This window comes from Sphaerodactylus townsendi, linkage group LG01, assembly GCF_021028975.2.
Source record: "Sphaerodactylus townsendi isolate TG3544 linkage group LG01, MPM_Stown_v2.3, whole genome shotgun sequence".
In the NCBI taxonomy this organism is placed as follows: domain Eukaryota; kingdom Metazoa; phylum Chordata; class Lepidosauria; order Squamata; family Sphaerodactylidae; genus Sphaerodactylus; species Sphaerodactylus townsendi.
In genome coordinates this window covers 163,445,867-163,469,184 of record NC_059425.1, presented here as the reverse complement: position 1 = coordinate 163,469,184, position 23,318 = coordinate 163,445,867, and the positions used below count along the sequence as shown (strand labels likewise).

General features: G+C 41.1%; 1 protein-coding gene across 1 annotated transcript in view; it reads right to left on the bottom strand.

Moving 5' to 3' along the window:
- Positions 1-1,061: 1,061 nt before the first annotated feature.
- Positions 1,062-23,318, bottom strand: part of DDX1 (DEAD-box helicase 1) — a 31,071-nt gene continuing 8,814 nt past the window's right edge. Inside the window, exons 9-26 of the mRNA XM_048498817.1 lie at positions 21,960-22,036; positions 21,289-21,361; positions 21,130-21,206; positions 19,602-19,716; positions 18,186-18,324; positions 17,533-17,593; positions 15,869-15,967; positions 14,428-14,517; positions 12,258-12,446; positions 11,960-12,011; positions 11,096-11,242; positions 10,018-10,109; positions 6,670-6,742; positions 4,824-4,896; positions 4,699-4,741; positions 3,964-4,059; positions 2,618-2,738; positions 1,062-1,380 (exon numbers count right to left, since the gene is read on the bottom strand). Of these exons, the coding sequence (XP_048354774.1) occupies positions 1,250-1,380; positions 2,618-2,738; positions 3,964-4,059; positions 4,699-4,741; positions 4,824-4,896; positions 6,670-6,742; positions 10,018-10,109; positions 11,096-11,242; positions 11,960-12,011; positions 12,258-12,446; positions 14,428-14,517; positions 15,869-15,967; positions 17,533-17,593; positions 18,186-18,324; positions 19,602-19,716; positions 21,130-21,206; positions 21,289-21,361; positions 21,960-22,036 (1,748 nt within the window). The 3' untranslated portion in view covers positions 1,062-1,249. The remainder of the gene's footprint in view (positions 1,381-2,617; positions 2,739-3,963; positions 4,060-4,698; positions 4,742-4,823; positions 4,897-6,669; positions 6,743-10,017; positions 10,110-11,095; positions 11,243-11,959; positions 12,012-12,257; positions 12,447-14,427; positions 14,518-15,868; positions 15,968-17,532; positions 17,594-18,185; positions 18,325-19,601; positions 19,717-21,129; positions 21,207-21,288; positions 21,362-21,959; positions 22,037-23,318) is intronic.

The window sequence follows — 23,318 nt, the reverse complement described above, 5'->3', positions numbered from 1 at the left end:
CATTAGTTCCATATTAGTGTATAAACAGTTCTTACTGGAAAAACAAATTTAAGTTAATGTGTTCCCTGGGGTTGACGTTAGCTTTATTGATTCTATGGCGGATTCCGCATGGGCTGAAAACAGTGGAGTGCAGTTGGCGTAAATGGAAACACAGCTGCCCTGGGGCGTTCGCTTGGTTGGTTGTCCCGTGGACAGAATGCAAATCGGCCAGACCATGGGGCCTTCGCACGGAAGCACAGCGGGGGTGGGGTGGTGGTGTTGGCCATCCATTCTTGCGTAGCTATGCAGGAATGTACACATGCCATACTGACATCCCCGAGACCCAGATATGACCCTATGCGCCTGCACGACTACGTGGAAGTGAGCTGGAAATAAAAAAACACACGCAAGCGCGGCTGAAGCAGAAGTACTTCCTGCCCAGCCATTTGCTTGGCGCCAGTCGCAGAATGCCGTTTTTGAAAAGACTCGCTCGTTTAGCGAGTCAGATATATGCCCGATTGGGGAAAATAGGCCATTGTGGTTTCGCTTCAGCAACGGTAGATGTGCAAACCCCAAAACGTTTTTACCATCCTCCCACCGCTGATTTTGGCCTGTGCAGAATCTGCCTATTTCAGTTTTCAATAGAACAATCAAAGATATGTAATGCTTTTTGTGAGGATCAACCAAAATATCAGGGGGAGGGGGAGATAGTGTGTGCTTGTTTGGTGGGGTGGGGGAGGTATTTCTGGCCATGATGTGCTAGTATATGAAATTTCTCGTGCTTCTGTTAAAATTCTCATTTTGGCATACCTGCATGCAGTTGGAACAAACAAGGTCACTAAACTGAAGTCCAAGATCTATTCTTGATTTAGACATATTTTATAACTGCGCTTGATAAATCAGAACGTTTTGAATGATAAATGTTTGTCAAATGTAGGATAACAACATGTTAGAAGCAAAACCTTTTAAAATAACGCAAGACAAAAGACCCAAACATTTTTAGGTATTGTGATTTACAGAACCATTGAATGCCAAACACTGTAGGAAAAGGTAAACAAACAAACACAGCATCACTTAAAACATGGCTTTGAATAATTCAGTTTTATTTGGTTAATACTAATAATTAATTCATCAGGGTTTACATTTTCAACACTACTCAACATGCAAGGCTGGCGCCCTTAACTAAATGAAAGAACACTGTTCCAAGACAGCACATTATTTTAGCATTTGTGGCAGAGTGACATTTAACCCAGCTCACGCCCAAGACCTATCAAAATGTTCTAAACAGCTGGTTAGGAAGGTAGCCAAGATGCAAGAAAGATGTTTGAGCCTCCTTTTCAAGGGCAGCCAACTCTTGTACGGTGGGTGCCAAAATATCCACATGGCCTTTGTAGGTTCCACCTGCCAAAAGAGCCAGGATCTAAATTATGCTTGCATACCCAACAGCTGATGACAAAACATCAGAATATTACAACTATACTTAACTACTAAGGAAGTTTCTTCCATTAGTCATAATCTACTTAACATTGTGTGAAAGGATTCTGATATAAGTCAAAACAATACTAAAAACAAACCAGTTTTAGCAATCTGGATCTTTCAGAACTAGTTTACTCCTCCATGGATTGTATAGTTCTCTGGATACTAAATGCAGGCTGTTAAATATATCTAGGAATGGCAACATTTTCCTATTACCAGTATTAGATATGGTTGACAGCATGTGACCACAATCCAGAGGACAATACATGCAATGGAATAGCAAGCTAATTCTGAAAAACCCAAATTTGCAAAAGTGGTTGGCTGCAAGCTTGCAATGTCCAAATTAACAATTTTTTTAAAGTATCAGTGCCTTTCTCAGCCCCACCTACCTCACAGGGTGTTTGTTGTGAGGGGGGAAGGGCAAGGAGATTGTAAAGCCCCTTTGAGTCTCCTACAGGAGAGAAAGGTAGGATATAAATCCAAACTCTTCTTCTTCTTATGTGCACCTGCCACAGCAATATAATATAGGGAACAAGAGAGGAACAGGCTACAGACAAGCCAGGATTTATGCACAAACCAGGATTTGTTACCTGCACTTGGCAGATTAACCAGAGCTTGTTGCATGAACAGCTGTCTAAATAAACGAGGGTTTGACACTGATGTCTGAATGTAGCCTACATCTGGCTAAAGATAATACCTTACAAAGAAAGTCTTACCAGACACTCTGTAGAATAGCAAGCTTACCCAAATGGGACAAAAACTATTGAAAATCTACTGAAGTAGAGATAGTACTAATGGAATATTTCTATGAACAGAATGATGCCTACCTTTTTGGCTGTTCCCCTGCCCCTCCAGCTACAGCCCTGAAATGCCCCCAAGATACTGGGCTTTTTTTTTGGGGGGGGGGGGGGAGGTCCCTTGTTTCAAGGAACAGAATTTCAAAGGGCATTTTGGGCTGCGGCAGAGGGGACAAGGTAAAAAGTTATACTTCATCAGCAGAAATCCTTTCACCCATAGAAACACTAGAGCCAATTATGTCTTTGGATCCAAAAGGGGGACAACACTGTGAACCCAGAAAAAGTGTTTCTGTATTGAAAATGCAAAATCAGGCAACTGATTCACTAAGAACTAAGAAAACCTCACTCAATAGTTATTTGCTTACCACCAGCAGCCCTCCTCTGTCCATAGGTGACTTTGCCATCAAAATCATCCACTGGGACCTTAATATCTGGCTCAACCTGAGAAATTGTACAGTTCAGATGTTCCTCTATTTCACCCAACAGCTAGCAGGATGACAAGAAAACCCTGGTAAGAGACTGTTGTGATTTTTCACGATCTGAAACATATGTCAAGCAAATTGCCTCCCCCCAAAAAGAATAAGAGAGTCCAGACGGGAAACTGTTTCAACCACGAACAGGTGACGGTTTGGTAAAGCTCACTGTAATTTGGGATGTTCATTACAAACTCAAGAGACTACAATTTATTTCTACCGAGAACGAAAGACCATCTAAGGCAACTTAACAGAGAGAAGCTGTTTGTTCTAAATGGACAGAACATCAAAAGTGGCACGAGGGGTGCATTTGGCAAAGCTGATCCGGAAACAACCCCCCCTCCCCCGCCCCACATGTCAGTTATTTAAAAGGAGCCAAAGGCGGATCCCGAATAATGCCTTTTTTCGGCATTTTTCTGGCCGCTTCGGCCCCACTGCCATTTAATCCTTTGAAAACCTGGGGGGGATCCTCTTTTTGCCCCCCTTCCCCTGGTGGCTGCCTAGGCTGGGGCAGAACTCTGCCACCACTGTCTGTGCGGTCCACATGAATCTCGAAGGTGGCAGGCTGCGCTGAACTGCAAGTTATGCTCTCCGTAGTTGGGCTCCATGTGGGGCTGGAAGTCAGCTCTGCACCAGCTGCCGTTGCTGCCGCCAGTCTTCACGTGGGGCCTGGTGGTGGGCACCACAAATGCTTGAGAAAAGGTAAGTGATAGAAGGAGAGGGGGTGATGGGGGAGGGGGTTGGTAAAATTCAGATTCGAGCTTAGTGGACCCAATTTTTTTTTTTTGGGGGGGGGGAGGGAATTTGGATATTCTGGATATGAAAGTTTGGGAGTATCGTGAAAAATTTCAGATTCCTGAGACCCCAGTCTGAATTTGTATCCCTAATGTGTACAGTGGGAGATTTCTCTACTCTCGGAAGCCAGTCTCTTTTTTAATTGCTGAGACTGCCAGATCCATAATAAAACTGGCATTACTTCATAATAAGTGGCTCAGAGTCAACAGGCAACATTCTGCCAGACGCTTTGAATAAACAAGAAGCACTTCAAATACACACTCACAGAGGCTCTGGAATATGATATCAATATGAACCTTCCATCCCATTGAAATCAAATGTCACTTTGCAACACTTTAAAGAGGTACCCACTCGAGAGTCTGTGCCCACACTGCAAGGTTTTCAATGTGCACGCAAGTATAAATAAAGGGTTTTTTTTAAAGTAGTACTACTAAAAAGGTTACCTGCATCTCATTGTACCAAATGGTGCAGCCGCCCTCATCTTTCAGTCTTGTATTATAGCAACCCTTCCCACGACTGGGGCATGAATGATACCAAACCTAAGGAAGACATTTATAGAACACACTTATAAAATCAACAAATGCCTAAGCATAAAGTGCCTCCTTTCAAAAATGTAGTAAAGAGGCTATAGTAACTTCTTTGATGAGATGAGTTTGGTTCCAAAGATGCTGTTCTGCTGGCTTAGCAGCACTTGAGCCACCAGGGGGAAGAGCTCTCCTACTGATGGAGGAAAGGGGCAATGCTTGCAGATTTCTTCCTCCCGCTGCAGATGCTCACTTTGCCATCCCCACTGTGTCTGCTTAAAGATCCGTAATTCATGCCTGGTACTGTTTCTAAGGATCCCTTTTGCCCAGCCCCAACCCCTGGAACAAGATACAGGAAGGTGCAGTGAAAGGAGAAGGCACCATCAGATGGACGGAAAGTTCAAAAATTTAATTGTGGTCCAACCCACTGAACCAGATATCCTGATTGTGCTTCAGAGTACAACTATTCTAACTAATTCTAATTAATGGGGGTCCTAAACTGCTTTCCATGGCTGTGAGCTACCTGGAGATAATTGTGGATTTGAAATCTGTGGGATACGACCAATGACTTCTTCTCTCAAAACAAACACTTATGGTGTTCTTGTTTATTCTTTATCCCAGTTACGCTGCTGTTACACTGAAGCAGAAGTTTACCTTTTCTTTTTCTGACGCCACAAAGGAAATAGCCAGACCCATCCTGAAAAGAAGCACATTTTAAATCAGTCTCAAGTGTTGCAACATTTAACACAATATAGGATTAAAAGTGTTGAAAAGTATACCGTTCAGCTCTTCCCACTCTGCCAATCCGATGAACATAGTTCTGTTTTTCATCCGGAAGTGTGACATTGATAACTGTTAAAAATTAAGGCATTAGGAGGGTATGTATGGTTCCATGTATAAAGTTGTAAGTTGTGTAAAACTCTTTGCTATGGCAGTGATATGCACGTCTTGCTATCTACACTTCACATTTTGAATTCCTGACTGCTCTCTGCATTTGCTGGGAAGTGTACATACCTCTAATGTCTACAACAGAGATTTTTAATATTTTGGGATCAAAGACCCTTTGGGAATCTAAAAAAGCTATTTTAGATTTGTCGCCTCAAAAATTTATATAAACACCCACCTAAACTATTGAACACAATTTACTTTAAATAATGGCTACTTCTTGAACAAGTGAAATAAATCCAACTTATGCAAAATAAAACAAAAAGTAGACTTTAATTCTGCTCAAAAGCAAATTTTAACAAGGGAACTCCTGGCATTTGAATAAGAAGCTGAAATTGTGGAGTGGTCTTTGATGGTGACCAGCAAAAAAGGGGACAGGAAAAATGCCCACAGAAAAAAGTCCAAAATCATGAGTGCCCACAGAAAAAATGCACACACAGAAAAATGACCAGATAATTTTGAGAAGGCTTGTATAACTGCAAGGAGAATTGCTGTTTTACACGCTGAGATCAAAGGGTGTTATTTTCATCTGTGTCAGAGTCTCATCAGGAAAATAAAAAATGTTGGCTTGAAGACTGAACATGAAACTAATATCAACATATTAAAAAGACTGGCTTATTTGCAATAAAGAATTATATCTCTTCATGTGTGCAATGGTGATTGTTACTATTTGTTGATTTTTGTTTCTGTTCTCTCCTCTCTCATTATGTGTAAATTTTTTTCAGTAGTAAATAACTGTTGTTTTAATTATTAGGGTTAGGTAATTGTTGCTTTGGGGTCAGGTGGTCCTTTGTCGTGGTCGCTGGCTCTTTTGCTTCTATTATGTTACTCTTTTAAATTATATCATGTATTTTTTTATAATTTCTATTATTTTAGTTAATTGTTTTCCATGTGGGCTTTTTTCCATGTGGGCATTCATGACTGCGAGTTTTTTTCTGTGGGCATTTTTCATAGAATCATTTTTGACCTGAAAATACACATGTCATCTTTGATAGCCAATCAATTTTGATTTTTCATTTTGATGGCAACTAAAAAACCCTGACCCACAAAGGGACTGTAGCAGCAAACAGAATCAGGAGTCTCACAGCTAACTTCGCTGAACAAGGGTAGACTTGTGACAGAATACCAGATTTCCCCCCCACAAAGATAATTTTCAAAGTAACAGGAAGAAGAAGAAGAAGAGGAGGAGGAGGAGGAGTAGTTTGGATTTATATCCCCCTTTCTCTCTGGTAAGGAGACTCAAAGGGGCTTACAATCTCCTTACCCTTCCCCCCTCACAACAAACACCCTGTGAGGTGGTGGGGCTGAGAGAGCTCTGAAAAGCTGTGACTAGCCCAAGGTCACCCAGCTGGCGTGTGTGGGAGTGCACAGGCTAATTTGAATTCCCCAGATAAGCCTCCACAGCTCAGGCGGCAGAGCTGGGAATCAAACCTGGTTCCCCCAGATTAGAATGCGCCTGCTCTTAACCACTACACCACTGGAAGGAAATCAAAGAAAAAAAATTCTGCTCAGTTCACAGACCCCCCCTGAGGCAGGCTCACTGAGAGGCAAGCAGAGGCTGAACCTCGGCTGCAGCATGTCTAAGTTTCTCTTTTTAAATGAATGGCAATATTAAGTAGTACAGATTATAAGGATTTTAGATTTGTCACCAATTAGTTATACACTAGTTCGAGCTCTTACCATAAGGAACACCCCTGATATCAATTCCTCTCGCAGCCACATCAGTGCAGATTAAAAATCTGACGTCTCCTTTCTAAAAACAGATAAATCCTCCAATAAAATATGTATGTAGCACAGTTCACTTTCATACAACCATTCTACTATGAATGCAAAACAGCAGTTACATCTAACAGGAAAAAAACTGAAGGTGCATATTGTTGAAGGCTTTCACAGCTGCAGCCAACTGACAGTTGTCGGTTTTATGGGCTGTGTGGCCACGGCTGGCTGTTTTTCGTCCTAACGTTTTGCCTGCATGTATGGCTGGGTTGAGGGTGAAACATTATGAGTAGAAACTACCAGATCATGGTCATACAGTCCAGAAAACTCACAAAAGCCAACGAATTGAAGATACAGTGCAGAAACATGGGCAACCCCAACTCCTGGCCATCCTGCCTTATCTCCTGTGTAGTGGCTACCACTGGCAACAGGCCTTGCAACTGCTTACTGCAAGCTGGAGCTAATGGCTGAAACAACAAGCAGACATCTTAGCAGGCAATGCTGGGCACATGGGATTGATCAGTGCTAGGCAAGACAGTGTGGTTATCCTGTCACTGGGCAGTGATTAAATCAGATCGCAGGGTTCCTGAAGGAGGACAAAGAATCTTCTAAAGCATCGTCAAAAAGAATTACAAGCAATGTGTTATTAGTAGGGTTAGCCAACTCAAGAACTAAATTTACTGAGAACATTTCAATGCTAGGTGCCACATCAAGAGTAAAGGAATTGCAAAAACTTATAGTTTAATAGAAAAAAACCTGTATCTAAAACATGTAAATTTTGCCTATTTTCTAAACTAAACTAAACAAGTTCTTGGACCATATCAACAAGATCCACCCAAACATCCAGTTTACTATGGAAAAAGAAAATGAAGGAAAACTGCCATTTCTAGATGTCCTAGTCAGCCGCAAACCAAACCAACAATTGGGCCACACAGTATACAGAAAACCTACAGACACACTGATAGATATCTACACAAAAAATCCAATCATCATCCAGGACAAAAAACGAGCACCATAAAAACTTTGGTAGATCGCGCAAACAGAATCTGTGAACCCCACCTCCTTCAAGATGAATTGAACCACCTAAACCGGGCTCTACAGGCTAATGGTTACTCTTCTACAGACATCAGAAGAGCTGCAAGACCAAGAACAAGCCACATGAACAAAGATAAAGAGCCATCTAGAAGGAAAGTGTTCTTACCATACATCAAGGGAACCACTGACTGCATAGGAAAACTGATGAAGAAGCATAACCTACTAACAATCTACAGACCCACTAAGAAAATTCAACAAATGCTACATTCAGCAAAGGATAAGAGGGATCCTCTAGCTACTGCAGGAGTCTACCGCATACCATGTAGCTGTGGACAAGTCTACATAGGAACCACCAAACGGAGTGCTCAGACACAAATCAAAGAACACGAAAGGCACTGCAGACTATTTCAGCCAATGAACAGAACTATTTCAGTCAATGAACAGAACAGAACTATTTCAGAAAATGAACAGAATTGGGCTGCCAGCTTTGAAAAACACTAGAGTCAAGACAGTGACTAATCAGCTCCACACAGGCACAGGATGACTATACAATCAAAGGGAACAAAGGTCTGACTACTTCTATTCAGATGCCTCACCTATTGACCTTGCTATCTCTTTTGTTACTCACATGCTACACTTCATTGTTACTCATGAATCAAAGAACACGAAAGGAACTGCAGACTATTTCAGCCAGAAAAATCAGCAATAGCAGAACACATAATAAACCAACCTGGACACAGAATATTATTTGAAAACACAGAAATTCTGGACCACTCTGACAACCACTAGGTCAGACTACACAGAGAAGCCACTGAAATCCACAAGAACATGGACAATTTCAACAGAAAGGAAGAAACCATGAAAATGAACAGAATTTGGCTGCCAGCTTTGAAAAACACTAGAGTCAAGACAGTGACTAATCAGCTCCACACAGGCACCGGATGACTATAGACAATCAAAGGGAACAAAGGCCAGACTACTTCTATTCAGATGCCTCACCTATTGACCTTGCTATCTCTTTTGTTACTCACATGCTACACTTCATTGTTACTCACTTGCCAAGCCATTCCTATTCAGATGCCCTCACCTATTGACCTTTACTCACAGGTATATATACTCCACTTGCTTTCCTTTCCAACTATCAGATCCTCTGAAGATGCCAGCCACAGATGCAGGCAAAACGTCAAGAGAGAATGCTGCTAGAACACGGGCATTCAGCCCGTAAACTACACAGCACCCCTTTGCCTATTTTCTTTTTTTATTATTCATTAAAGGATAACTGTGCGTTCAAGGGGTCGCAGATGTTAGGATTAAAGATCTTTCTCACGTTCCACCTCCCTCCACAGCAGTCTTTTCTGATCCTGGGAACGTTTGCTCCCAGAGTGGTAGGATCCATGTGGACTACAGCCATGTGGGGTCAAGAGATGACTGTGGGAGGGGGAAAAATCACCCTCTCCTTCTTCAAACTGCAGCGATGGAAGTGGTAGAAAAACCCCTTTTTTACTGTATCCTTCCGACCCACGTGGCTATCAGTCCAAATGTGTCCCAGTCTTCCCCAGGATTGGACAAGTCTCCTGGGGGCAGGGGAATGTGGAATAGATCTGTAATCCTTACATCTTCAGGGAAAAAAATCCATGTCCATGCTGATGAACTGCCAAAGTCAACCAACGAAGAGTTCACTCCCACTGATCAAATAAAGCTTTAATTGATCAAAACACCAAACTTGGCGTTCTAGTAATTAATGTATTGTCAAAGGCTTAGCATGGCCGGATTCAACTGTCAGCTTAACCATCCTGAAAAATCTGCAGTTGCAGAACATGTGTTAAACTAAACTGGACATAACATTGTATTTGAGAACACTGAAATTCTGGACAATTTGGAAGGTTACTATGTCAGACTGCACAGGGAGGCCACTGAAATTCATAAACACCAAGACAACTTCAACAAGAAAGAAGAAACTCTGAAAATTAGCAAAGCTTGGCTACCAGTACTTAAAAAATGGACTGATAACCCCACCCGCAATACAATGCAGCCAACCACACCTTTGCACAGCAAGTTCCACCCAAACACATACTGATTGGTTCCCCACTCTGGGACATGGACAATATACCCCACTAAACTTTCCCTTCCCACTACACACAGTGTGAAACAGACTTTTCTTTGTGATACACCTCTGAAGATGCTAGTCACAGATGCAGGCAAAACGTCAGGAACAAAATCCACCAGACCACGGCCACACAGCGTGGAAAACCCACCACAACCAGTTCTAGAAATTACCTTGAAACGTTCCAAATTCTGTTTTCTTTCATGAGGTTTTCTGTCCCCATGCAGGCAGACACATGAGAACTGGTGTCCTTTCCTATCTGGACCTTAAAAAAACACACATGCCTGTGAAGTTTATTAGGATTCTCATATCAAGCTACCAAACCCTGAAGAATGAATCATTTTAATATGGATCTGAATTTTTAAAAAGTTCAGAAGCTGCCACACAACACCCTCCGTAGCCTGTTAGCAATAGTTTTTGTAATAAATATATTTCGAACATGTAGGCTCCGGAACAAAAAACAAGGCACACTCCCTGTACCCCCTCCCCCTTCCCACTACTTCCAAACCACATTAGAGACACACAAATGTTGATTTTTAACACTTATCTTCAATGTTCACTGAAGCAATTTGAGTATTCTGCAATGCACTGGATGATGTCCAATGATGGGATAAACATTAAAGTCTCCAATAAAGACTTGAAGCAATTGGGAACTTGCATTTTAAAAATGGTTTGAACTGACATAATTTCCAAATTTGGTAAAGTCGCTACTAAATTCAAGGCAGGGGTGGTTATCTCAGCCAACGGCACACTGAGAAGGAAGAAAACACTAAGGGCTATCAGTGCCAAATCAATGCTATCCCTAGACAACATCTTCTGAAACAGGATTTTCTCTCAATGGTAACATGGTGCTGATATGGATTTATTGGTTTGTAATTGGTTGGGGGGGGAGTCTTGTTGCATAGAAAAAGCTGGCTGCTAATTGCAGAGAGTTCAACAGATACACAATTTAACAAAATGGGGAAATGGTTTCTAATCAATTTTGTCAAGGGAGACTTAGAAAAAACACATGGATTTCTTTTGCGAAGAAGTAGTTTGGCACTGTTTCTTCCCATTGTTTTGAGGTAAGACAACCTTACACTACCTTCATTAGCTTTTTCAAAGAGGCATCAGATGTACACTGTCCAGGTATTCTGAAATGCACTGCTGGGAACATATCCACGGTAAAAACTATCCTTTTTGATCAAAACTGACGGTAGTGGGAGGACAGCGCTAACAAATTGATGCATGAACAAAGTGTTAAATTATTACCTCCTCCTTGCTGGGTAAAGTATTGTTCCAAGTTGTCACAGTCTATTTTAGTTCTACAGAAGATAATAGCTTGATCCATCTTGTGCTCCTTGATGGCCCGAACAGCGTACTCTCCTTTTAGAATCTTAATTGCTTCTGACCACATTTCTATAGAGCAAGATGATAATTTATTCACCATTAGGCATACACTTAAAAGGTGAATGCTTTAGTTTGATATCCAAGTATAAATTATTATTTTAGCAACTCCGGGCAAAAAGACCAGGATCTGATTTCAGTCTGTTTAAAACAGTGATGTACAACTCAAACAATCATGTGGACTATAAAAGACTTTAACTGGAACTGAGTAGGCCAGGCTGTGGTGTTTCACTGTGTAAATATTTTGTGTGCATTTTATTTCTGTGACTTAATGTGGGGTTGCAAATGTTCGTTGCTGTGATTTAATATGAAGGCCTCCAGAGTAAGAAAGAGGGGGGTGGGATGGAAGGGTGATTAAAGACTGGAGACACTAGAAGAGACAATAATGCTAGGAAAAGTCAAGGGCAGCAGGAAAAGAGGCCCCAACAGGATTGGCTCTATAAAGGAAGCCAAGGTTCTCAGTCTGCAAGACCTGAGTAAGGCTGTTAATGATAGGACATCTGGGGGACATTGATAACATCAGCTGAAGGCTATGATTGTTTCTTCTTTGGATAATCCTCAAGTGAGGAGGAAAGTGAAGGTTTTTACAGCAAAAAAAAAACCTGAGGGGTACAATAAAGTAGTTCTGCTGTATTACAACATGTAGTTGGTCCTTAGTTCAAGAAATCTGCAAAAGCCATTACATTTCAAAAGGTTTGTATTATTTTTCCCAAGAGTTTGGTTGGTTACCTGCAGTATTAGCGCCGGGTCTCGTGTTGTCTTTTGCATGCACCTCATCAGTCTATAAAGTTTTTAAAGTCACAAAATTAAAACAGTCATCAAAATAATCTTATGCATTAATGGGACTAAACCAGTAGAATGCACAATAGCAATGAGCATTTTGCTGAATAGCAAAAGCAGTGATCCTAAAACCCCGTTTCTTTTGCCCTTCATTTTACAATATTCCAGCACAGCTCAGATGAACTGGATGCGCCATAAATTACTTTAGCCTTAGAGCCACAAAGTACCTTTTAAACAGATGGCTTACCCGGATGTGATTTTTGCCAAGCCTTTCCCAGAGTTTGTCAGTTTTGGGGTTCACAGGGACCACAACATGGTGCACAGTCTCTGGGACAGAATCTTCTCCTTTCAAGTCAACCCAAGTGGGGAAATGCATGATCTTCTCGGACAGCTTCTTCACGTCAAATGAATGAAGTGTTGCAGAGCACACGATCACCTGCCGACACAGACAGCCTTATACACTGAGCGATTTATCACAGTTTAGGAACACTGCGAGAAAGAAGCCAAGCTGTGATTCAAATAGAGATGTGAAAGCTGAGGAAGGGGGACGGAAAAACGTGGAACCATCACGAGGACTGCCCCTCCATTTTTCTGACAGAAAAATGATACAATATGAGGGACCATAGCAAAAAAACCTCCATTTCCTATGAAGTCTATTCTCTTTTACAATTAATAAAATGTTTCTAAAGGCAGGGTTCTTCACACTCAAAATTTAGACATTCTTCATGCTATACGTTTTGAGCGCGGGAAACTTTGCCTTAAGGTGCATGCCTAAGGACATTTTCAAATGGAAAAATTACAAAAATTTGGGGAACACTAAAAAACCTCCTCTGAAATGTATTTTGCATGAGGAAAAAAATTGACTTGCATAGTATTTAATGTGTTCCAAAAGTGTAGGCATATATACAATTTTCAAGGATTTTTTGTTTGAATGTAAGCACTTTAGCAACAATTAACATGCTCTAATGCATGTAGAGAGTTCTGTGTTTTCAAAGTTATAAAGTTTAGCTTAATATCTTAACATGATAGCAGCCCAAAGTATTGTGACTCTATGAGACAGTGCTTTATTTTCATTCTCTTACATTCTGTATCACACATATTTTATTTGTCCTGTCTATGGAAATGTCAAGTAAATGATTATGCACAAAATACGGAAATGTAAACAGAATGCCCCCTCGTGAGGCCCCTGCCATATTTCGCCATCCTTGCCAATGCCTTTTTCATCTTTTGGCACTGCCGCCCCCTCCCGACCTTAGGAACGGGCGCCACCAATATGGGATTTTTAAGCTGTCTCTGTTTAGAGATTGGTACGCTGCTTATTGAATTTTAAGGGTTTTTAATTGTTGTTTTAATTATTGATTATGGATGTTGTTGTAAACTGCCTAGAGCCCTTCGGGGATGAGGCGGTCTATGAAATCCAAATTATTATTGTTATTATTATTTTTAAAAAACTGTGGGACTTTCGACAAAGTGTTGAAACACAATACACCAGACATCACCATGATCGAGGCCAAGAAAGTGAGCATCATCGACATAGCAGTCCCCGGTGACAGCAGGGTCATTGAAAAAGAACACGAGAAGGTCACTAGATACCACGATTTGAAAATCGAGTTTCAGCGTCTATGGCACAAACCAGCTGAGGTCGTCCCAGTGGTAATTGGCACGCTGGGTGCCATCCCAAAAACACTAGGGCAGCACTTGAAACATCTTCAAATTGACAAAATTAACATCTGTCAAATTCAGAAGGCAGCCCTGCTGGGATCCGCATGAATACTACGCCGATACATTACAACTTCCTAGGCCTCTGGGTGAGGCTCGAATTTAATGAAGGCCAACAATCAGCTAAAGGTCTGGCAGCTGTGAAATCTACCATCATCATCATCATCATCATCATCATCATCATCATCATCATCATCATCATCATCATCATCATCATCATCATCATCATCATCATCATCATATATTGCCCCACTGAGAAAGGTGGGGTGATAAAAAGAGAAGTGGCAAGGTCTCCAAAACCCTCTCCTCCCTGAGAGGTGAACCAGCTTCTTGCTAGGCCGGTGATCAGAGCTGCTTCTAGCTTTTCCATTTAAATAAGTTGTTCTGTGGGTGTTTTCTGAAGAAGAGTGCCTAGGCAGGCAACTTAGGAGCATCCTCCAGGATTAGTTATCTTCTATGATAGCTTCTTTTTCATTATTAGGTAAAGGGAGAGAGATCAGTTTCGTAACAATACACCTATCCCACCTAAAAATAGCTGGAAAGCTTACGCTTGCAGACGTTCAAAGCTTAGTGTGTTACAAAATCTTTGTGCGGCTTATGGTTTTCCTCGTAGTGACCAAGGTGTGGGGAGTACAAAACTCCCCCACATTTGACACCCTGAAATACATCAGCCTTGAGACAACAAGCAGCGCTCATACCTGTAGCCTCTTCCCATCCGAAGTTATCTGAGGAATCTGAGAATGAATCCTGTTGATGAAGTCTGAATAACCTTGGGTGAGCAGGCCATCCTGCAAGGAAAGGATGAACTACGTTAGATATTTTACCCATATGACTACATTAGAACAGAGTGGTGTAGTGGTTAAGAGGAGGTGGATTCTAATCTGGAGAACAGGGTTTGAGTCCCCACTCCTCGACCTGAGTGGCAGAGGCTTATCTAGTGAACCAGATGTGTTTCGGCACTCCTACATTCCTGCTGGGAGACCTTGGGCTAGTCACAGTTCTGCAGAACGCCACCTACCTCACAAGACGTCTGTCGTGGGGAAAGGAAAGGAGCTTGAGTCTCCTTACAGGAGAGAAAGGTTGAGTATAAATCCAAAGTCGTCTTCTCCTTTTTCAAACTCCACGTATTTAACCAGAGATGTCCCATTAACAGTTCCACCTTTAACTAATGAAGCTGGTTTTCTAAACCAGTGCCACATAAAGATAGAGAAGGAGTCAGGGAACTTGGCACATTGAAAATGGAAGGATAACCCTTTGCTCTGAGACTGAGATTTTGTAATCATGTTCACTGTTGAGCTTGAGATAGTGTCATTATAGCCTAACATTTTCTGTTATTTTTGTGAAGCGGGATAATTTTGTACAAATGTAATAACTAGGCTTCTTACACTGTTGGCCTAAACGAAGTCTAAGCCCACTGACTTCAATGGTATAAGGACTGCACTGTTAGTCCCATATACAGGGTAAAAGTATTATTCAGATACATCTGAAGCTACAACATCCATTGAACCAAATTTCTGCAAAAGGAGATCCCTTTTCAGGATAAAAATGACACCAGATTTGAGAATTCATCCGCCTGGACCGTCTTTGTTCTAGAATGCTATGTTTGGGTCCTGGTGCCTACCTAGTTCTGTCCCCAAGGCACTGGGACTCAAGCAGAGCATTCTAGAACAAAGATAGTCCAGGGAATGGCAGATGAATGTTCAAATATACAGGTCTATAAAAACTAGGACAAAGAGGCTTAGAGACAGCTTCTACTCTAGAGCTGTGACTATACTGAACTCCGTGGCTTCGTGTTGATGTGTTTGGGGCTGTGTAGGGATGGGTGGAGGAAGGGAAAAGTGAGGATGGGGTATGAGTCTGAATTTGTGCGCATCAAGGAATGCTGCTGAAAATTTCGTTGTGCGTGCATAATGACAATAAAATGCTTATGCTTAAATCTGGTGTCATCTTTACCCTGAAAAGGGTCTAGCACAACCAAAGATTGCCTGCATGCCCTCATTCACATCAGAAAGCAAGCTGTATGGCCACTAGCCATAAAAGTATTTCTGAGCACAGTATGGAGGCAAAAGACTTGAGTCTACTCCATAGCCTGGCCAGTTTGTCAGGACAATTCAAATTTCTGAACCATGGGATACATACAGCTTCATCAAGAACCAGGAACCGGATCTGAGACAAATTTAATTTTCCTGTTGACACCAGATCATCCAGCCTTCCAGGGGTTCCCACAACAATGTCAACCTGTAAGACATAACAGTACATTGTTTCTGGCAAAATAAAGGTAAAGTGACAGTACTTACTGAGTACTGTCATGAACGTGTCTTTCATACGTTATTCAGATTATGCCCACAATCTACACTGCTGAGACAAAGTTTTTGATGATGTTAGCAAAAGGTTATAGTTCTGTTAAGGAATACAGTTGTTAAAAGGGTAAGATTGTTAATTCATAATAGACTAGCAGTAGAGCCTGCTGTAGGGTAAGAAATACAGGGCCAGAGGTGAGGGAAGGTAGAGCCGGGAGGGCTTGCTGGGGGTAGGGGGGTAGGGCAAGGGGGCTTTTGGAACCCTGGAGCAGTGGCAACAAGGCACTGCTGCTCTGGGGCAGGGATGAAATATCTGATGATGAACCGTCCAAGAAAGGAGGACTTTGAGTCCTACTCCCTTATTGGTGGAGGGTTCGTCGTCAGATATTCCATCCCTTAGCACCGTGGTGGCGAACCTGGCTTGGCGCCTTATTATTGGTAAGATTGTGTTGTGAGGTCATATTAAACTACCACAGGGCATCTTTCTATTCCATCCTCCAAGCACAATCAGAATCTAATGACAAAATTAATATTTATTAAACATTAACATTACTGGTTGAAATTATATTTGTCAAACTGAAAACATCATAACATGTAACCACAAACCTGAAAAATGATTAAATGCTTTTGCAAACATTCACAACTTCAAGCAACCATTTCCTAAGTCTTGTGTTTGTTACAAAAATAGTAACTGTATTAAACAGTCTACCTCTCCAAGGACAGTGAGGGACTATACTGTATGTTGATTGCAAAGCTCTCCCAACTGGAGTTCTGGGGAAACCAGGAGGCTATACAATGATTATTTAGGGAAGATGGGGAAAGATCTGTTCTGCCAACATGTTAATGAGAGATAAAAACTTGTTTGTGCCTGGAACTATGGACAGTTTCTCATCCTTTGTTACTATGGACAGTTTCTCATCCTTTGAGAGCAAACTGAGTACAGAAACAGACCATTCTTTGGGGATATTTCATAGAAGGGTGCCAGTGACTGTGTCCTAAAAGGACATTATAGAATTACTGTCAGTCTTCCAAGTTACTGCACACAATGTGCAGCTGGGGTTATAATTCATTCCCTAAACAAAATATAACTTTGCAGCTTTTATTGCATTTGTGACCAAGTGCACAAATGTGCTTGTCCTCAATTGTAGTAAAATTTGAATTGTGCTTCAAAAGTTAATTAGTAAAAGCTACGATTTAATGTAAACAGACAAAATTAGCCAAATGCTTAATAGATCGACATGCTAGGTATTCCTTCCCAATCAAGTTGAATAAAATGGATCTGGATCTATAAAGGTCCAGAAACTAAGGCCTCTTCCGCACATGCCGAATAATGCACTCTCAATCCACTTTCACAATGGTTTGCAAGTGGATTTTGCTATTCCGCACAGCTGCAAAGTGCATTGAAAGTGGATTGAAAGTGATATATTCTGCATGTGTGGAAGGGGCCTGAGTATCCAGTGCTGAACAAAAGACTTCCTGTAACCAGGGACAATTCAAACTTACCCCCTGCTCCAATATGGACAGTTGCTCTCGAGCTGCAACACCACCAATAATTAGGAGTTCCCTAAAAGTCAAAAACAAAAAAGAGAAGCTATTTCTATGCTGCCTCTTCAGAATCCTGCTTGAGCTAGCTTACAATTAAAACGATGTTACAACATAAAAACAAGTTACTGGACACAAGCAGCATAAAAACTACCCATAAAACTGAAAAAAAGCCCCTAGTAAAGTTGGCAAGATAAACCCACCAATTAAAAGTCTGGGTAAAAAGCAGTGTATGTGCCAGACTAGCCTCAAGAATAAATAAAGCACAACACTGCATTCATTTCATGTTCTGGTCACTATGTCTAGTAGAGAAAAGGACAGCACAGTTTCGGTGTAGAAGAATACATAAGTAAATCAGTAGCATTAGAATACAGCTGTTCACATACATGTGTGCCGCATGTAAATATTAAACCGGTGTCATCCTGTTGTAAATGTCAAAGGGCACTGCCAACATCATCACATAGTAAGCCAGTAAGACTGCTGCCCCTTAAATGATGTCATTTCTTAGACTGAGATACTTGTTTCTGTACTTGTATCCTGCATTTTTTAAAAACTCAAGATATGATTTATTTTATTGAGTGACTGAAAGCAACTGAGAACACTCACAGCTTTACCTTAGCTTAGGGTTATCCACATTTTTTTTGAACTGTTTCACGTTGTTCAGAGTTTGCTCTGCTAACTCTCTAGATGGCTCCACGATTAAGGCTTTGGGAGCATTTGGGAGATTCTTTGTTTGGGCTACTGCAGCACTTCCTGAAATGGGAACAAAGTACAAAAAAACCCCTTTATTAGGCATAAAATACCACAAGACCGAAATCACAGCAGAAAAAGGCAAACAGATCAAGACAAAATAGGTTAGGTATATCTTACTATCAAAACTTGCAACAGAAACTGAGCTGTGCTCCCCAACACCAAAGGATCTTTATTGTTCAGTAGTTTTAAAATGCTTGCTTTTGGAGAGTGGTTACATATAAACTGTAACAATAAAGCATCCCTGAGAGGCTTATATTTTGGACAGCTGAATAAAATATGTTCAGGTGTTTCAATAAGAGTTGGACAATGTGGACACACTGTCCAATAAAAAAGGCATTATCAAACCGGCCCTGTAGAAGAGCTGGGGAAAAAACAGTACGTCTGGCTCTGGTAAGGGCCCATCGATGCTAGGATCAGAAAGCTGCAATAAGTACACTGCCATCTTGCCAAACTCTGGAGTAATACCAAGGTACAAAGGGGAGCATGTTGTTCTTGCTTGACTCAGCAAAAGTTGTTGCTCTTGATCAAGGAGTCTTGTTTTAATTACTCTTAATATTTCTTGAGGCTCAAGCATAACAAGGGCCAACAGTAATAACCAAGAGTGGTAAGTTTGCCAATGATTGTCCTCCACCATTCAGAGAGTTGTAGATCTGGTAAGGCCCTGTAGAGTCAGCTACTGGACTCAGTATGAAAACACAGACTGACCCAGAACTTAAAGGTAAGTAGCCATGCCCTAATTATTAAAAGGTGCAAGCCAGCCTCTACGCCAGTGGTTCTCAACCTGAGGGTGGCGACCCCTTTGGGGGTCAAATGGCCCTTTCACAGGGGTCGCCTAAGACCATTGGAAAACGGTCTTTTTATATTTTTTATATACCAGTTTCATGGTTGGGGGTCACCACAACATGAGGAACTGTATTAAAGGGTCACGGCATTAGGACGGTTGAGAATCATTGCTCTAAGCATAAAGCCACGTAAGGCACACAATGTGGTACTCTGAAATTTTTATAGAGAAATGTTGATTGAACCCTCTCTACTGAGTCCATGAACAGATCCATAAAGGGACCCCATATAAGAAATATTGTAATCCTTTGGCTTGGTAAAGCCGCAGGAATATATTTCTGAAATGGGAACACTGAAGTTTCAGATTTTGAACTGACAATTAGACAGAGGGGTTTTATTTTCTTTTGGAAGGGCAACATGGTCAGTGTCTTAAAATTTGCATTATACAAAATCCTGTCATTAAAGCTACTACTATTAAAAAAACACCAAAGACATACCTGAATGGTCAGATTTCACAGCATGACCCTCAGCAGCCTTATCAAGAGCAATATAGCCGTCCTTGGGTGGAAATTTAAAGTCTTCTTCACCAAAATTAAATTTTAATTCAGCGTTCTAAACGAATATGCAACAGAAAACTGGAATAAGAATGGCAAGCAAGATTTTGTATCTCTTTCACATCCCCATTCCCCCCCATAGAGTTATAACCTACGAATAGCTGCTTCTGCAAGCAGAAGAGGGCGGGGATAACTTTGTACAACCCTTCTCAGGTCTCCAAAAGCAACAGGACTACTGGGGGGGGGGGGGGGATGTCCACTCTGCCAGATCTTTAAATTCACAGTTCATTAGTGCTGTACGCTTGTATTGCGTTTTCCAGGGTTCCTTTATATTCATGAAGCTTCTTCCAACCTCCCAAAAGTTCACTCCTGGAAGTACAGGTTCTACATGGAGGGACAGCTGGAAATCAGTGACACTGTTCCGTCAGTGTAGCCTTGTCAGTTGAACTCCACAGGTGAAAAAGACAGGAGGGGACAGTTTCACCTCTTTCGCTGTGCAGTACTGCAACACACACAACTATTCTTCGGCATGAATCCTGTAACCCCAGCAACTGTTCTTCTCGTGGTCAACAGTGATTGCAGAAACTGAGGCAGATACCGCATGAGCCAAAAACAGTGGTGTGAAAACGGTGCAAACCCTTTTAAACTATTTTCACAACGCTGTTTTTGGCCCATGTGGAATCTGCCTGAGAGAAGCACAGGAAACCTGAATAACCGTTCACGTATAGATGGAAAGATACAAACCTACGTTTTCCAGGAATGTCAGCTGTGTGCTAAAACTTGCTGGCTAACACATAATTTTTTGAAAACATCCCTCCAAGTCCCAGCTGCCTTTATTTACTACTTGAAGCAATTAATATTAATTTAAAATAGTCTTTTCATTCACACATTTCATTAGATGTATAAAGGGATTTTTAATGCATCAGAAAGAAAACTCCTATATTTAAATACTAATGGTCTGCCTGCAACGTAAGACTAACCTCCTGAGTAATAATCAAGCATATATTAAATTTGCTTTCAGAGAACCCCCAAAGAACCCCCAAACAAGGAAGGAAGCTATGGCTTTGCACCATTTAGAAACTAATCACCATGAATGCCCTACTATGGTAACCACTTTTGTAACAGATGGAGGTTTGAAAAGCATCCTTAAATTAACTTTTGGGATCTTGACAAAGCACTGTTCTATCTGGACTGTGGACCGATTGGCCTCAATCAGCTTTTCTCCTGACCTCAGGAACGAAGTAGAACTGTAAGACTTTGTATTAGCTTCCTTTACTATTGAGCTATTTTAATGAACTGGAGTTGAAGTCTGCCGTAGAGGTTTTTTGTCACTCTAACCAGACTTTGCACAGCCAAAAACATCTAAAGTGCCAAAAATCTTGGAAGAAAGAAGGATTATCAACTAAAAAATTGTAACATGCATGACTTAGGTACCTTCAATGCAAGTGCTTTTGAAAAAGGTGGATATTACCTTTAGAACGCAAGATGCAAAGAGTGCTTGGTTTTTCAGGTGTGATGGAATTTCAAATGCAAGCCCAAGGTCTTTTCCTGAAGAAAAAAAAGGATTAATTTAAAGATTCACATGATTTTTCACTCTGCTCAAGCATTTAATGGACAAACAATAACTTACCATTTTTTGAAAAACTGATCTGCCCTTTATCTATATCTAGATAGCATCCTATTGTGTCATGCATAGTGAATTCCTAAAAAAAAGGAAAGAAAAAGAAAACACAATTGTTTCAAAGTGTTATATACATTCAGGACCCTTCTGCACATGCAGAATAATGCCCTTTCAATCCACTTTCAAAATTGTTTGCAAGTGGATTTTTCTATTTTGCACAATAAAATCCAGCTGCATAGTGCACTTGAAAGTGGATTGAAAGTACATTATTCTGCATTTCCACTCCCTGCTTCCTTCCTTGGGCCTGTGGGTCTCTCATGGCAGTAGGCCTTCCAGCTGTGACTCTGTCATCCATAGGCCAACCTCCTTTGCTGAGGACAGCTTTTTTATATTGAGGCAGTCACATAGTTTAGGGCACCTTCTGCGTTTTCAGAATAGGTCGACATTTAAAAAGTAATCCATTATGGTTCTTTAATGTTATTATTGCATTATATTTATTGTTGTTGGAACTGTGCCAGAGAGGCTGAGGTATACATCTAATAAATAAACAAATAGATAAAGTGGGAAGTCTCCTTTTTTTTCTTCAAGTTTTCAGACCTGCATAGTTGAATCATTAATGCAGTCTACGTTTGGTTTACTACCACATTCTATTTGCGGCTGTGACAGGGAAATATACCTACCTCCCCATAGCTATCAAATTGTTTGTTGTGAGATTTCTTCCCGGTTCCACCATAGCCAAAGCCAAATTTGTCAGTGCCTGGTAAAATAAAAATAAAATCTGTAACCGTTTTTCCTCAGGTACAATGAAGACGATACAGATCAGATGAACAAAACCCCAAGTACAGACTACACTATTTCCAGGACTCCCACTACTTTAAAAAACTAAATTATCAGGCTCGTTGGGGACCAGATTCACATCAGAACTATGGTATGGAGGAACATGGGGCATAAGCCTCTTTCCACATGCCAGGGTGTCACTATTTTCCAACCTGAAATGGCCTGGAAGGGCTGATATTTGCCCCATGTAGAAATATACATGAACTGATGGGCTACAGGTACATTTTCACAGTCAGGCAAATAGCTCCCAGAATAAATAAGATATTTTAAAGGACAGAGAAGTTACACTACCTTCCCCTGTAGCCCCTATTTGAATTTTGTAGGTAACTCTTAGTGTTAAATTCAGAGTGTAACTCCTAGCACATGCCTGGTTTGACAGGATCTGGAAAGAGTGCAATGCAGTTAGGTCTCAAGACTAGGTACTTTATGGCAACTAGGTCATCCAGCACCAAATAATACATTCTTGTATTGTCAAAGCATTCATGGCTGGCATCAACTGGCTGTTGTGGGTTTTCCAGCCTGTACAGCCATGGTCTGGTAATATTTGTTCCTAACATTTCACATGCATCTATGGCTGGCATCTCCAGATGCACATCACGGTAAGATACGTTTCTGAAGATGCCAGCCACAGATGTGGGCAAAACGTTAGGAGCAAAAATTACCAGACCATGGCCACACAGCTTGAAACTCACAACAGCCAATATACTCTTGAACTGCCATTTTGCTAGAAACTAAAAGTTTATTTCCCATAAACTTTGAGACAAAAAAGGCCACATCATTTTTGTTCAATAGTTAATACCAAGTTAAACAGGAGTTGCGTGTGCACTTTGAATGAACATCACCCCTGTACAAGAAGTACAAGTGCTAAAGCAAGTGAATCTAAAGTCTCTGGCATCTTGTATAACTGACTAGTTGTGATAGAATATAGACAGGATGCACATCTGGATATAGCAATCTATCCATATGCTGCCACATGTAACAAGAGCTGAACCAGGGCAAAAGTATTGTGACTCAGAAACGATAGGTAGTGTAACTGCTGAAACAGCATGGCAAGATAAGGAACATGAAACAGGCTGCCCTAGCCACAGGTACACATTCTCTCCTTCTCCTTATCATTTGGGGAAGACACTGCAAGGTCTTCATTGGCTCTCAGAGATGTTGTTAGATAGTCATATCCAACTGGAACTGCAACACACAGTCAG